Raw genomic sequence first — 13,021 nt, 5'->3', positions numbered from 1 at the left:
AACAGTAAGTATGTACATAATTAAAACATAAAATTATTGGAGCCTAGTGGAATCTAGCTGTGGTTCAGCCTTTGTTTGATTTCTAGTGTAGATTTTTTATAGGCTGACTTGATTCTCTTTTTTCCTGATACTATACTGTAACTGGCTCCCTGACTACATGGGGATTTGGATACATAATTTTCATAGGCATTTGAAGCCTCTCCCTTTAGATTTTCAGTTCCACCTTTGATTTAAAAGTTTTTGAAATAAGGTAGCCACTTTCCCTTTCTTGGCAGAAAGAAGGTGTAGAGTAAATAACTTTTGCTAAGATGCTTTCAGGAGAAGAATCTGAGGAACTTTCTCAAGGCACAGACCCCCAAATTTTATAATTAGTTTTTTTCTCAAGATGAAAATCAACCTGTTCTTCTCTTTATTCTGTTCTCATTAAAATGTTCTTCTCTGGGCATAGTCATTATATTTTCAGAAAGGCTTAGGTAAGCCAGCATTAAAATTTGCTCTTAATTTCTATAAATATAGAAAAACCTGCGGGAAATGGATACTGTATTCACTGTGGTTCTCTCCCTGTCTGCTGTGTAACATTTTCATACATCATGTAAGTGTAGGGGGAAGCAGTGACTTAGGTGATGACTTAGTTCTGGAAAAGAAGCTACTTTCTATAGAACGAGGATTTCAAATGGCTACATTGCCAAGCAGACACTCATGCTGGTTTCCTGTGGGCCATTTCCCCTTTGTTGAACCTGACCCAAAGCCAAAATGAAGGAGGAGAAATTTTCCATTCACAAGGTCTCAGATCTCTGATAAAGATCACTATGATAAAAAAATTATAAAATGTAGGCTACTATAAGCTTGAAGAATTTCTTTATCTTGCTTTTGATAAACTTAATAAAATTTGTTTTGGAAATTAAGAGTAAAAGAAAGAATCAAAATGGAAAAATTTAGATAATCCTATCACCCAGACAAGTACACCTACAAACTTTAGAACACTCACAAAATAAAAGGTCCCCTGCAAGTTGTGACGACAATGTCTTAACTGCCATGCTTTAAAATATTTTATGTGCATTTTGTCCTTTCAGGACATACTTTAAAGTGATTCAGATTTTATTTGTATTTTTCCTTTTAAAAACACGTATATTAAACATTTTTCTTTTAAGATACAGATTGCCTAATAGATATTTAAAACCTTTTAAAAACTCTCCCCCAATCTACAACCACAGGAAAACAAAACTATAGTATTGTAGCACCAACTGTTACAGAAAAAATGAGTGTTTTATTAATCTTATCATTTTCATTTATAAATGGCATGAGGTGAATACGCAAAGAGCGGCAAGAACAATCCTTTCACCATTTGCGTGTCTAGTGGTGATTCTTTTTTTTGGCAGAAAAGAATTGTGATGCAATTCCACTGCATTTAAAAATGTTCACAGTAAAACTTTAATGAATGTTGAGTAAAAGCTCTGGCCCCCAAATCTAGAGGGCACGTCAGAGTATTTTCCTGGGGTTACCCATTCGTTTTAAGGGGGAAAAGTGTTACCATACACATTGATGCACAAATTGTTCTACCAACAGTCAAGTCCTGGGTTGTACGCTACGCTAAACTCCTTGGTTACTGCCAGGCTCGCACCCAATACTGACATTAGAAATGAACCAGGCCCCTCTGAACTTAAGGTCTCGCCCCCTGCATCGTTTGTCTGGATGCAGAGAGTTTCCCACTTTTTCTTACCTGCATAGTGGTCAAACACAGTGGGCACGTATTCCTCTGGGAAGGCGTCGTTGGCGTAGCTCATCAGCAGGCAGGTTTTCCCCACGGCACCGTCCCCCACCACCACACACTTCAACATCTTCTTCTCATCGTTGCCCCTGCAGCCGCAGCTGCTGTCAGTTCCCTCTTTGCAGTTCATTCTTGCGGCTCCAGCTGCTGGGGACTCCTGCTGCTATTGCTTCTCCTGCTTCTTCCAAAGCACATGAAGCGGCGGAAAGCCAGTGCCAGGCTTGAGTTTACTCTGTCTGACTTTGGGTCCCTTGGATCATACAGACATGTCCGAGGCTGGGATATGTCCTGTTGCTTACCATGCTGGTAAAGAAAGGTAACACACACTTGAGGGAGTTATGAAAAGGGTCTGCCCTTTTCCGCTCTCAGTGTGAGTTAAGAAACCCTCATTTTCACAGAATTCGAGGGGTTTCCTAACAGCCTAGAAATTTCAGCAGCCTGAGGGTTTTACTCTGCTCTCCCCGTCTCTAGCCTGGCAAAAGACACGGTGGAATTTTGCTAAATCTTTCTCATTTTCCAAGTCACATCTAACATGGAGGAAAGCTGGGCTTTTTAATGGAGTTTTTTCCCCTTGCTTCCTCCAGCTTGCCGAGTGTCAGGAAATCATGGGTTTCCTGCTGCATTCCATATTAGGATCAGTGGGCTGAGGAAGGCTGCAACAATGGGAGCTCTGTGTGTGTGTGTTTGTACTTCTGGGGAACGATGCCAGGACATGGAGTGGGAAAACACTAGGGGTCCCACTGCAGACTCAAGCTGTCAGACTTCCTGTTTCATCCGCTGCTTGTGAGGCTGTTCGCTTGTGGCTGGCTGGGAAGAAGCTGACTAGAGGATGGAAACTGGGGATTACTGCCTGCCACAGAAACAGGGGGAATGGTTAGAGTGAGCAGAGAGAACCACACCAGCAGTCCTAGGATAACATATGACATCACTCTTCACTAAGTCACTAGTTAAAAGCTCTGCAAACTAAAAACGAGCAGTTCTTTACTTACTTGAATGAGAAACTTTAAGCGATTCTTCCCAGAAATAAAGAAGAAAACCTTTTAGAGTCACATCATTGCAAAGAGAAAAAGTTTTGTAAGTCGTAGGTATAATATGTATGATCAGGTTTATAAACTGCCACGTCTGAAATATGTATTCCAGACACAAACTTTTTTTTATGATGGTAGCACATAAGAAATCAATCACATGTGGGATGTTTGCATTCTCTTATTAGTAGATAAACACACATTTGCTTGGCTCATAGGTAACACCCTTGGACAGGAGAGGGTATAGGATGGCTTTTTGGTTTGTTTAAGGCCCTTGATGCTGTTTTTACTTGGATGTTTTGCTTTTTGATTTAGTCTTCTCCCCTTGGGTCAGACTGGTCCTCTTCAATTACAAAGGAGCCATGGGCAGCTAATTTATTTGTCTGTTTGGTCACTCAAAATGAAGTCCCTTTGAAGCTCTGTATTTGATTATTGTGCTTGGTCTTAGAAAAGAAGTGGAACTCTGCAAATGATTTTTGACAAATTGGTCAAACTGACGGAACTCTGTTTTTTTCACTTTCATTTTTTGAAGATTGATTTTGAAGAATTTAGATTATCCAAATGTTTGAGAATTTTTTTTTTTTTTTTTTTGGTGAGGGGTGAGATGGGAGAAAAGTCTGTAATAGATATACCCACATATCATCTATATGCTGCCATATAATAGGTACAGTCTCGAGTTTCTTCTGTTTTGGATTATAGTAACATTTATCACAGTGCTTAGTGTCCAAGCCTTTCTTTCCTATAAAGGGGTGGTGTTTCAGTCAAGTTATGGTGTATCAGTCAGGTTATGTTGCAGTAAGAAACAATCCCTGAAGCTAATGAGTTTATATATATATATATATTTATTGCTCACATTGTATCTCTATCGTATATTGTTATCATCTTTATTCAGGGATCTAGGCCGATAGAGCAGTCATATTGAGAATATTGACAATCATCATGGTAGAGGAAGAAATTAATATGACGAAGAGGTACTATCCCTGTGCCAAATTGAATATTTATGGAGAAAAAATTTAGAGACATCCTATTGACTCTTAAGGCTTCTTCCTGGAAGTGACACTTGTGCTCATATTTGTTGGTCAAAGCAAATTACATGCCCATGCTGGGTTCAACAGGGGTATAATCCTACCATGTATCAGAAAGGAGAGGACCAAATATCAGTGAACAGCCTGTGTGGCAACCACAGATCATTTAGCTGAGGTTTTATTTGCAATATGGAAGTTGAATTGTTTATGTTTAGTGCCGTTCTGAAGCATTTGAAGACACCTATGACTTCATGTGATTTATATAATTTTATTCTCATTTAGCCTACCTGGAACACCTAGAATGTGTGATAACAAAATTACTATGTGAAAACTTATATTTTGCTTCTAGAAAAGAGGCTTGAGTATGAAGGTGGCAGCCAAACAAATCTGTGCAGATAAAAGAGTGATTGGCAGTGACAAGACTTCATCCTGAAGATGAGCACAATCACTTTGAGCCTAATGAGCACAATGATGGTATGTATTTGGCAGAACATTGAGAAGGTTCTTCCTTTGACTTTGTCCCTGAGATTGGGCAGTGAATGTGGCAATGGTACTCCATTCATGGAGTTATAAAACATGCCCGCCCACCCTGATCAACTAAAAGCTTTTATCCCAACACTACAAACATGCCCCAGCCCAGTGAGTACTTGGCCTAGGAAAAAATTGAGAAATTGGATTGAGGTGAAGTTTTGCTATATCTACGTATAGCCTTAATCTTATGCCATCAGACACAGACATTTAAATCCATTCTGATTTCTATTTGAACTGTGAATTAAGACATCTGGGAGACTTGAAGTATCTAGTTATAGATCCTTTACCTCTAACTGAAAGGATTGGTACATCTGCCAGATTGGGTTATATGCAAAGATGGGTTATGACCATTGAGAATGTTGGCTATATTTCTCAAAACAAACATGGTTTATCACTGTTTATTACCACTACACCAAACTGAATATTTATGGAGAAAAGATTTTGAGACATCCTATTAAAAGTGGCAAAAAAGTTAAAATTTTTAACATCTCAGCCTGGTGATTATGTGGATCATGTTGTCCATGTGAAACTAAATCTTTTTAAATATTAAAAAATGGATCTGAACCAGAATAATAGAATCTTAAAAAAAAGTAAAGACAATTCATCATTGTTTTTATAGGTCCATGAGTCCACAGAATTATTGCTTGCCCAGGTAGCGTGGTCAAGAATGTCCTTCAATTCCAAAGGTTGACAGGTATGCATTTAGAAGTGGCATGAAGACCATTTGCTAAAATATTCTTTACCAGATGCCTGTGCTTTTGGATCTTGGGCCATGAAAATGATTGAGTGGTGGTTATGTAGCCGTTAATTATTTGGTTTACCTCAAGCACCAAGTTTACACAAACTTACCAGAATGTGGTAAAATCTTTTTGGGTGATATTTTCTGCTTTTTCCAAGAGATCTTAATTCCTTAGCTCTTTCTTGTCCTCTGAGCTTTGGCTTCACGCAAATTTCCCCAAATGCCAACAGGGCATTTTTGTGTAAAATTCTGACTCTTCTTATTGCTTTCAGTTTTATTATGACCTTAATAAGAGAGCCAAGTCTTCACTCGACTCTTTTTTTTTTTTTTTTTTTTGTGCTTGAAGCTAGAAGTTACATAGGGAAGTAATGCAATGAGATCAGATACTCTGATTCTGGATTAGCCTCTATAGAGGATATTGTTTTGACTTCAGTCTTAGGAACATGAGATGTGCTGTGGTTCTGATAATTCCAGGATGTCCCACCTTGTCATGAATTTCCACTCCAGAGAAAGCCCTTTCTGGGACTAATGTGAGAGTCTGGCCTTTACTGGTGATGGTTATGAATCAGGAGGGGCTATGTAGTTCTAGGGGTTCTGACCTAAATCTTCCACTGACCTAAACCTCAAGATCAGTAGGGGCACTGCTAAAACTGGACAGGCCATCCTAGGACTAGTCTGGACTGGAACCACCTCTCCCCAAGGGAAGTGAGTCATTGCTGTCAGGGATGCTCATGTATTTGCATTTTTCTTCTGTGAGGCCACCTGCACCCAGCCTCTGGCTATTGTCCATGTCATATCATGCCATATATCACGTATCATATCACATCACATCACATTACATCACATCATATCACATCAGCTACATTTTCTTGGACATGATCTTTTTATAATTCCAGAAGTGGCTTTCTTTTTCTTACTTGGAAGACTTCTGTTTTTTCCCCAAATCTCTTAATTCTGAGAGATATAGGTGACTTGTAAGCCACAGGCAGATGGGACATCTTTTTCCTTCCTAGGAAAGAAGAGGCTGATTTGGCCACTAATAATAAAGGTGTGTGTGTGTTTCTTCTGCATTTCTTTATTGCATCCCTTAACTCTGAATACAAAGCTCTGTCTCTGAGGAAGAGAGTCCTGCGGTTTATCTGACTTTTTTTGTCTCTTTCTATGGGAACCAGGAAATTAGAGACTTTTAAGTTCCCTTAATGCAGAAAATCTGAAGCTAGCTAACAGTTTAGAAAGAACTTTCCTATTGATTCCTGTTCTTCTGATTGGAGGGGTGTGCTTTAGAAGGGAAAAGAGTTTAGTGTTGAGGTAGTCTGGGTTGTTCCTCCACCAAGGCCAGAGAACAGGGAATAGCTTGCAGAAATAGCCATCTTATAGTCAGACAAAGATCTTTGGTGATGACTTCCTCTAGTTAGTGATATGGGTCCAAAAAGGCTAAAGTCATAGGGTTGATCATCGTCTGGGTGGGCAAGCATCATGTCTCTGCCACAGGCTGAACTTCCGTGGATTGGGGCCAAGTCACAACCTCTTTTCCTTTTTTGTATGAAGGATCGCTTGGGAGAGTAAGAAAGATTGGTGGAAATTTTCCACTTCTGCTAGGAAAACAACTAAAAATGTGCCTTCTACTTACGATGCTCTGGTAGCATCAATGTCATAAAAAATTAATATATAGATGGAGGACTTGAAGGCCCCTCAACAGTAGCTGGGGACATTGTGCTCTGTTGTATTCAAGGAGGCATTTTGGTTACTGGACTGGATTACACAAATACACGTTTCCCTGAGAGCCTGCTGGTTGCTGACCAACCCCTTGTTGGTGAAGCACTACATGTGGAAAGAAATGTAATTCTACTCTATGGACTGACTATGTCTGCTCAGATTTCATTAACAGTTCATTTGCTAATTACTTTTTTATCTAGAAATCATCTGTATCAGAAAAAAGAGAGTCATGAAAGCTACTAGGGCTTGAATGAGACCACAGCTCAAATCTCAGATTTGATAGAGACTGGGAGGAAAGATTTAGGGACCAACCCTCAATGGGATAAGTGGAAGAAACAGTCTTTGGCTGGGGAGGAGGGGGATGGTGAAAAACACCTTCAAACAAATCTACGAAAACCCCCAGGACAAAAGCAAAAAGGGAATTAAATTCTTCCATGTTTATAACCCCAGTAGCCATGGACAGAAGGTGAATGGAGACACACATGGCCTTCAGGTTAAGTGCCCCAGAAAAGACTCCTACCTTATTATTAACATGCAAAATTCTTGCCAAGTGTTTATTTTCCAGACACACATTTTATGAAATCTCCTTTTATTGTTTTCCACTTCATGATTGTACTGATTTATAAAAAGCACTGTGGCACTTCAACAATGTTAAATAGTGACTTTTAATTTGCTGCTATTGGTTTTGACCATATTATATATGGAGATTATTTTGTATCTTTCCTCACTTTTCAGAAAATTTGAAAAATTATAACTGATTTCATGAAATGTGTATCTCTTTTGTCTACTCTGGAAGTGGAAAGGTAACTTCTTTTCACTTTAATTTTATATGATAAAATATCATTTTTACTGACTTTAATGGGAAAATAGGCAATATGGTTAAAATGATTTGGCCTTTGTAAATTTCACATATGCCCTTTGATCCAGTCTTTAGGTCACCCTTCCACATCAAGGGGAAGATGATCCTTCCTTCAAAGCTATCCATGTCCATAAAGCATTCATGGCTAATTCCAATGACAGCAAAACTCGAGTACTGCCGTTCGTTTGTTATCTTGAATGAGGAGCTGTCACAGTAATACCTGTCCACTCTGTAGATACCCAAAGGCTTATTTCTGTTGTATTTTCTTTTTTTTTATTATGTCTCAAGATCTTTCTAAATCTCAATTTCATTGAATCTGGAGAGGACTTCTACAATTATCGAATCTAACTTCCCAAATAATAAAGAAAATTTTCTTAAAACATGGCTTACAGGCTGTGTCCTTCTCATGAATACTATTGTTCACTGTGTAAAATAGCAAAAACTATTATTTACCATTTTACTAATCAGGATGTAGTTGGCTCTGTAGTGAACATTAGTTGTTTGTGCCTATGATCTCTTCCCTTTTTTGGTAATAGCACTCCAATTTCCCTTTGAGGAACCTCTCTTTTCTACCTTTAGTCCAAATTGCTCAGCGGGGGCTGACCCCACTCTCCGATACAGGGGTGGACATGTAATTCAGGTTTGGTAAATGCGAATTATTGCTGGAGCTCTTCCTGAAGCTCTCTGGAAAGAGGTGCTCTTTTCCCCTGGAATTCCTCTCACTAAGGATCACATAAGCTGTTGTTGGGGCCATCTTTGCCACCAGGTAGAAAGAGATTGCCTGATGCTGATAATGATGATAATAAAAGAGTTTCTATTTTTGAACTCATTTTATCCAAAACCTAGGATGTAAACATTATTATTATTCTCATGTTTATAATTAAAAAAACTGAAAGCAAAGTGAAGTCAATTGATAAGGTTAGTGTAAGACAGCTAACAAGTTCTGGACCCAGGATTCGAAATCTGTCAGCCTACTGCTAGAGCTCATGCTTTTTACTGCTACACCACAGAAAAACAGCTGAAAGAGAAAAAAGATACCTGATCACACAATTTGAACCCTGGGACTTGGATTTCCCTTTTGAATGAGGCAATTCATTCCTTTTTTGGTTTAAATTCATTTAGCTTAGATATTCATTACGTGCACTTGAAAGAGCCCTGACTGATAACATGAAAGAAAAATGGAGAAGTCCTGGGAACTGTGTTTGGTCATGTGCTATTTGACACAATGCATATAGAGATGATTTGCTTAACAACTCGATGCTTGCTTATCAAAACTATGAAAGGCTGGAGGAATGTTCTGGGCACATGTGATTATAATTTGAGTTGATTTTCTCTTCAAATCTACTATTTTATATTTACATGATTAAGACCTAGATCCAAGTCACTTAAGCCCTCACTTGTGTAGACTTTTGAGAGATCTTTATCAAATAATGACTTTTTGTCTTTTAAATTAAAAATATACTAGTCCCACATCTCATAAAACATAGTTATGAATACATAATAGATTTAAGGAACAAAATTGGACCCCAACTAGCTTAAGATAAAAGAGATTGATGTAGTACACTTGGGCTGCTATAACAAAATGCCTTAGATTGAGCAATTTAGAAACAATAGAAATTTATTGCTCACCTGGATGCTGGGAAATCCAAGAACATGATGCCAGCAGATTCAGAGTGAGGTGAACTGGGAGACACTGGGAGGAAGGATCTGGGGACCAACTCTCAATGGGATAAGTGGAAGAAACAGTTGGGGCTGGGGGTGGGTATGAAAAACACCTTCAAGCAAATCTATGAAAACCCTTAGGACAAAAGAAAGAAAGGAATTAAATTCTTCCATGTTTATAACCCCAGTAGCCATGGACAGAAGTAGCTGAGGGCCTGTTTTTTTTGTTTTTTGTTTTTTTTTTGAGATGGAGTCTTGCTCTGTCACCCAGGCTGGAGTGCAATGGTGCCATCTTGGCTCACTGCAACCTCTACCTCCTGGGTTCAAGTGATTCTTTGGCCTCAGCCTCCCTAGTAGCTGGGACTACAGGCATGTGCCACTACACCCAGCTAATTTTTGTATTTTTTTAGTAGAGATGGGGTTTCGCCATCCTAACCAGGCTGGTCTTGAAATCCTGACCTCAGGTGATTCACCTGCCTTGGCCTCCCAAAGTGTTGGGATTACAGGTGTGAGCCACCGTGCCTGGCTGAGTGCCTGTTTTTATTAGACGATGCCTTCACATGGCAGAAGGAATGAACAAGCTCCCTTAGACATCTTTATAAGGGCATTTAACCCATTCATAAGGATATGACTTCATGGGGATGCTCTCATGACTTAATCACCTTCAAATGTCCCCACCACTTAATACAGTTGCACTGGTGATAAGGTTACAACATATGAATTTTGGGGGAACATAACATTCAGACCATAGCAGTGATTTACAGTTCTGTAACTGAACATTCCAGGGAAGCTGGCTTTTGAGTTTGGCTGATATAGGATTCAGTTTTGCCACTAGGACTTTTTCTTGGCTCTCACTTCTGGGTTGGCTCCATCCTCAAGCTCTACAAGTGGGCCTTTGGTATACCAGTCACTCCTCACACAATGGAGGTAAGCTTCCCATCTTCAGCAACCCAGCCAGCCCTATAAGGAGGAGAATGAGCATCTCTGCATTTCCTGCACAAGTGCTAGATTTCTCTCTGCCTTGCTTGGGTTAGGGGAGATGTGTTGATGGGTTTCAGTCAATCAGGCCCCACCTGTAGTGCCCACTGAACCACAGAAAGGGCACCTGAGGTGGGGCCTGATTGACTGAAACCCATCAGCATATCTCCCCTATGCTAAAAATGAGGGATGTGGGTGAGAGAGGAGACTCCAGATATTGACATCAGGAGGAGAGCGAAAAATAATAATAGTAGTAGTAGTGATAATGATGATCATGATAATAATGGCTAACATTCTAGTACTACGTGTTAGCATATATTAACATATTTAATCCTTACCAAAACTATATGAGATAGGTATAATTAAGGTGTCATTTTACATATGAGGTAACCAAGACACAGAGATATTAAATTCATATAGCTAGGAAGTGGCAGAGCCAGGATTCACACAGGCCCTCTGGCTATAGAATCCATATTATTTACTTGGTGTATTGGTCCCTTCTCATGCTGTTAATAAAGACATACCTGAAACTGGATCATTTATAGAGGAAAGAGATTTAATTGACTCACAGTTCAGCCTGGCTGGGGAGGCCTCAGGATACTTATAATCATGGTGGAAGGGGAAGCAAACACATCCTTCTTCACATGGCAGCAGCGAGGAGAATTGCTAAGCAAAGGGGGAAAAGCCTCTTTAAAAACCATAAGTTCTTGTGAGAACTCACTATCATAAGAACAACAGCATGGGGGTAACCACCCCCATGATTTAATTATCTCCCACTGGGTCCTTCCCATGACATGTGGGGATTACGGGAACTACAATTCAATATAAGATTTGGGTGGGGACACAGCCAAACCACATCATTCTGCCCCTGGCCCCTCCCAAATCTCATATCCTCACATTTCAAAACAAAATCATGCCTTCCCAACAGTCCCCCAAAATCTTAACTCATTCCAGCATTAACCCAAAAGTCCAAGTCCAAAGTCTCATCTGAGACAAGGCAAGTCCCTTCCACCTATGAGCCTGTAAAATCAAAAGCAAGTCAGTTACTTCCTAGATACAATGGGGGTACAGGCATTGGGTAAATATACCCATTCCAAATGGGAGAAATTGGCCAAAACAGAGGGGCTACTGGCCCCATGCAAGTCTGAAATCCAGCAGGGCAGTCAAATCATAAAGCTCCAAAATGATGTCCTTTGATTCCATGTCTCACATCCAGGTCATGCTGATGCAGGATGTGGGTTCCCACCAGCCTTGGGCAGCTCCATCCCTGTGACTTTGTAGGGTATAACCTCACTCCTGGTTGCTTTCATGGACTGGCATTGAGTGTCTGCGGCTTCTCTAAGCTCATGGTGCAAGCTGTCGGTGGGTCTACCATTCTGGGGTCTGAAGGACAGTGGGCCTCTTCTCAAAGCTCCACTAGGCAGTGCCCCAGTGGGGACTCTGTGTGGGAGCTCTGACCCCACATTTCCTGTCTGCACTGCCCTAGCAGAGGTTCTCCATAAGGGCTCTGCCCCTGCAGCAAACTTCTGCCTGGACATCCAGGTATTTCCATACATCTGCTGAAATCTAGGTGGAGGTTCCCAAACCTTAATTCTTGACTTCTGCACATATGCAGGCCAACACCACATGGAAGCTGCCAAGGCTTGGGGCTTGCACCCTCTGAAGCAATGTCCTGAGCTGTACATTGGCCCCTTTTAGCCACAGCTAGAGTGGCTGTGATGCAGGGCACCAAGTCCCAAGGCTGCGCACAGCAAGGGGTGCCCTGGGCCCAGGCCATGAAACCATTTTCCCTCCTAGGCCTCCAGGCCTGTATTGGGAAGGGCTGCCATGAAGGTCTTTGACATGCCCTGGAGACATTTTCCCTATTGTCTTGGTGTCTTGGTGTCTTTGGCTCCTCGTTCCTTATGCAAATTTCTGCAGCTGGCTTGAATTTCTCCCAGAAAATGGGTTTTCTTTTCTACTGCATCGTCAGCCTGTAAATTTTCCAAACTTTTATGCTCTGTCACCTCTTGAATGCTTTGCTGCTTAGACATTTCTTTTACCAGATACCCTAAATCATTCTCTCAAATTTAAAGTTTCACGGATCTCTAGGGCAGGGGCAAAATGCTGACAGTTACTTTGCATAGCAAGAGTGACCTTTACTCCAGTTCCCAACAAGTTTCTCATCTCCATCTGAGACCACCTCAGCCTGGACTTCATTGTCCATATCACTATCAGCATTTTGGTCAAAGCCATTCAACACATCTCTAGGAAGTTCCAAACTTTCCCACATTTTCCTATCTTCTTCTGAGCCCTCCAAACTGTTCCAACCTCTTCCTGTTACCCAGTTCCAAAGTCACTTCCACATTTTCAGATATCTTTACAGCAGCACCCCACTACCTGGTACCAATTTACTGTATTAGTCCATTCTCATGCTGCTAATAAAGACATAGCCGAAACTGGGTAATTTATAAAGGAAAGAGGTTTAATTGACTCACAGTTCAGCATGGCTGGGGAGGCTTCAGGAAACTTACAATCATGGCGGAAGGGGAAGCAAATACATCCTTCTTCACATGGTGGCAGCAAGAAGTACCCTGAAAAAAGGGGGAAAAGACCCTTATAAAACCATCAAATTTCGTGAGAGCTCACTTACTTCATGAGTATAGCATGAGCGTAACCACCCCAATGATTCAACTACCTTCCACCCGGCCCCTCCCATGACATGTGGGGATTATGGGA

At 40.7% G+C, this 13,021-nt stretch overlaps 1 protein-coding gene and 1 long non-coding RNA gene across 4 annotated transcripts in view; one reads left to right on the top strand and one right to left on the bottom strand.

Moving 5' to 3' along the window:
* The window catches only part of RHOJ (ras homolog family member J), an 87,695-nt gene extending 85,107 nt beyond the window's left edge, over window positions 1-2,588 (bottom strand). For 2 of the 3 annotated variants that reach the window (XM_063651665.1, XM_063651666.1), the window contains exon 1: window positions 1,721-2,423. In XM_063651665.1, coding sequence (XP_063507735.1) covers window positions 1,721-1,898 — 178 coding nt within the window. In that variant the 5' untranslated portion in view covers window positions 1,899-2,423. Of the gene's footprint in view, window positions 1-1,720 lie in introns of all 3 variants that reach the window. The other variant, XM_054448014.2, reaches the window with a different exon arrangement.
* The window catches only part of LOC129012450 (uncharacterized), a 37,633-nt gene that overhangs the window by 11,662 nt on the left and 12,950 nt on the right, over window positions 1-13,021 (top strand). The window contains exons 2-3 of the long non-coding RNA XR_008493608.2: window positions 4,168-4,292; window positions 4,969-5,043. This is a non-coding gene — a long non-coding RNA (uncharacterized LOC129012450). The remainder of the gene's footprint in view (window positions 1-4,167; window positions 4,293-4,968; window positions 5,044-13,021) is intronic.

Source organism: Pongo pygmaeus, chromosome 15 (genome assembly GCF_028885625.2).
Source record: "Pongo pygmaeus isolate AG05252 chromosome 15, NHGRI_mPonPyg2-v2.0_pri, whole genome shotgun sequence".
NCBI lineage: Eukaryota > Metazoa > Chordata > Mammalia > Primates > Hominidae > Pongo > Pongo pygmaeus.
Note: the sequence above shows the minus strand (reverse complement) of the source record. Positions and strands in the feature narration are given on the sequence as shown.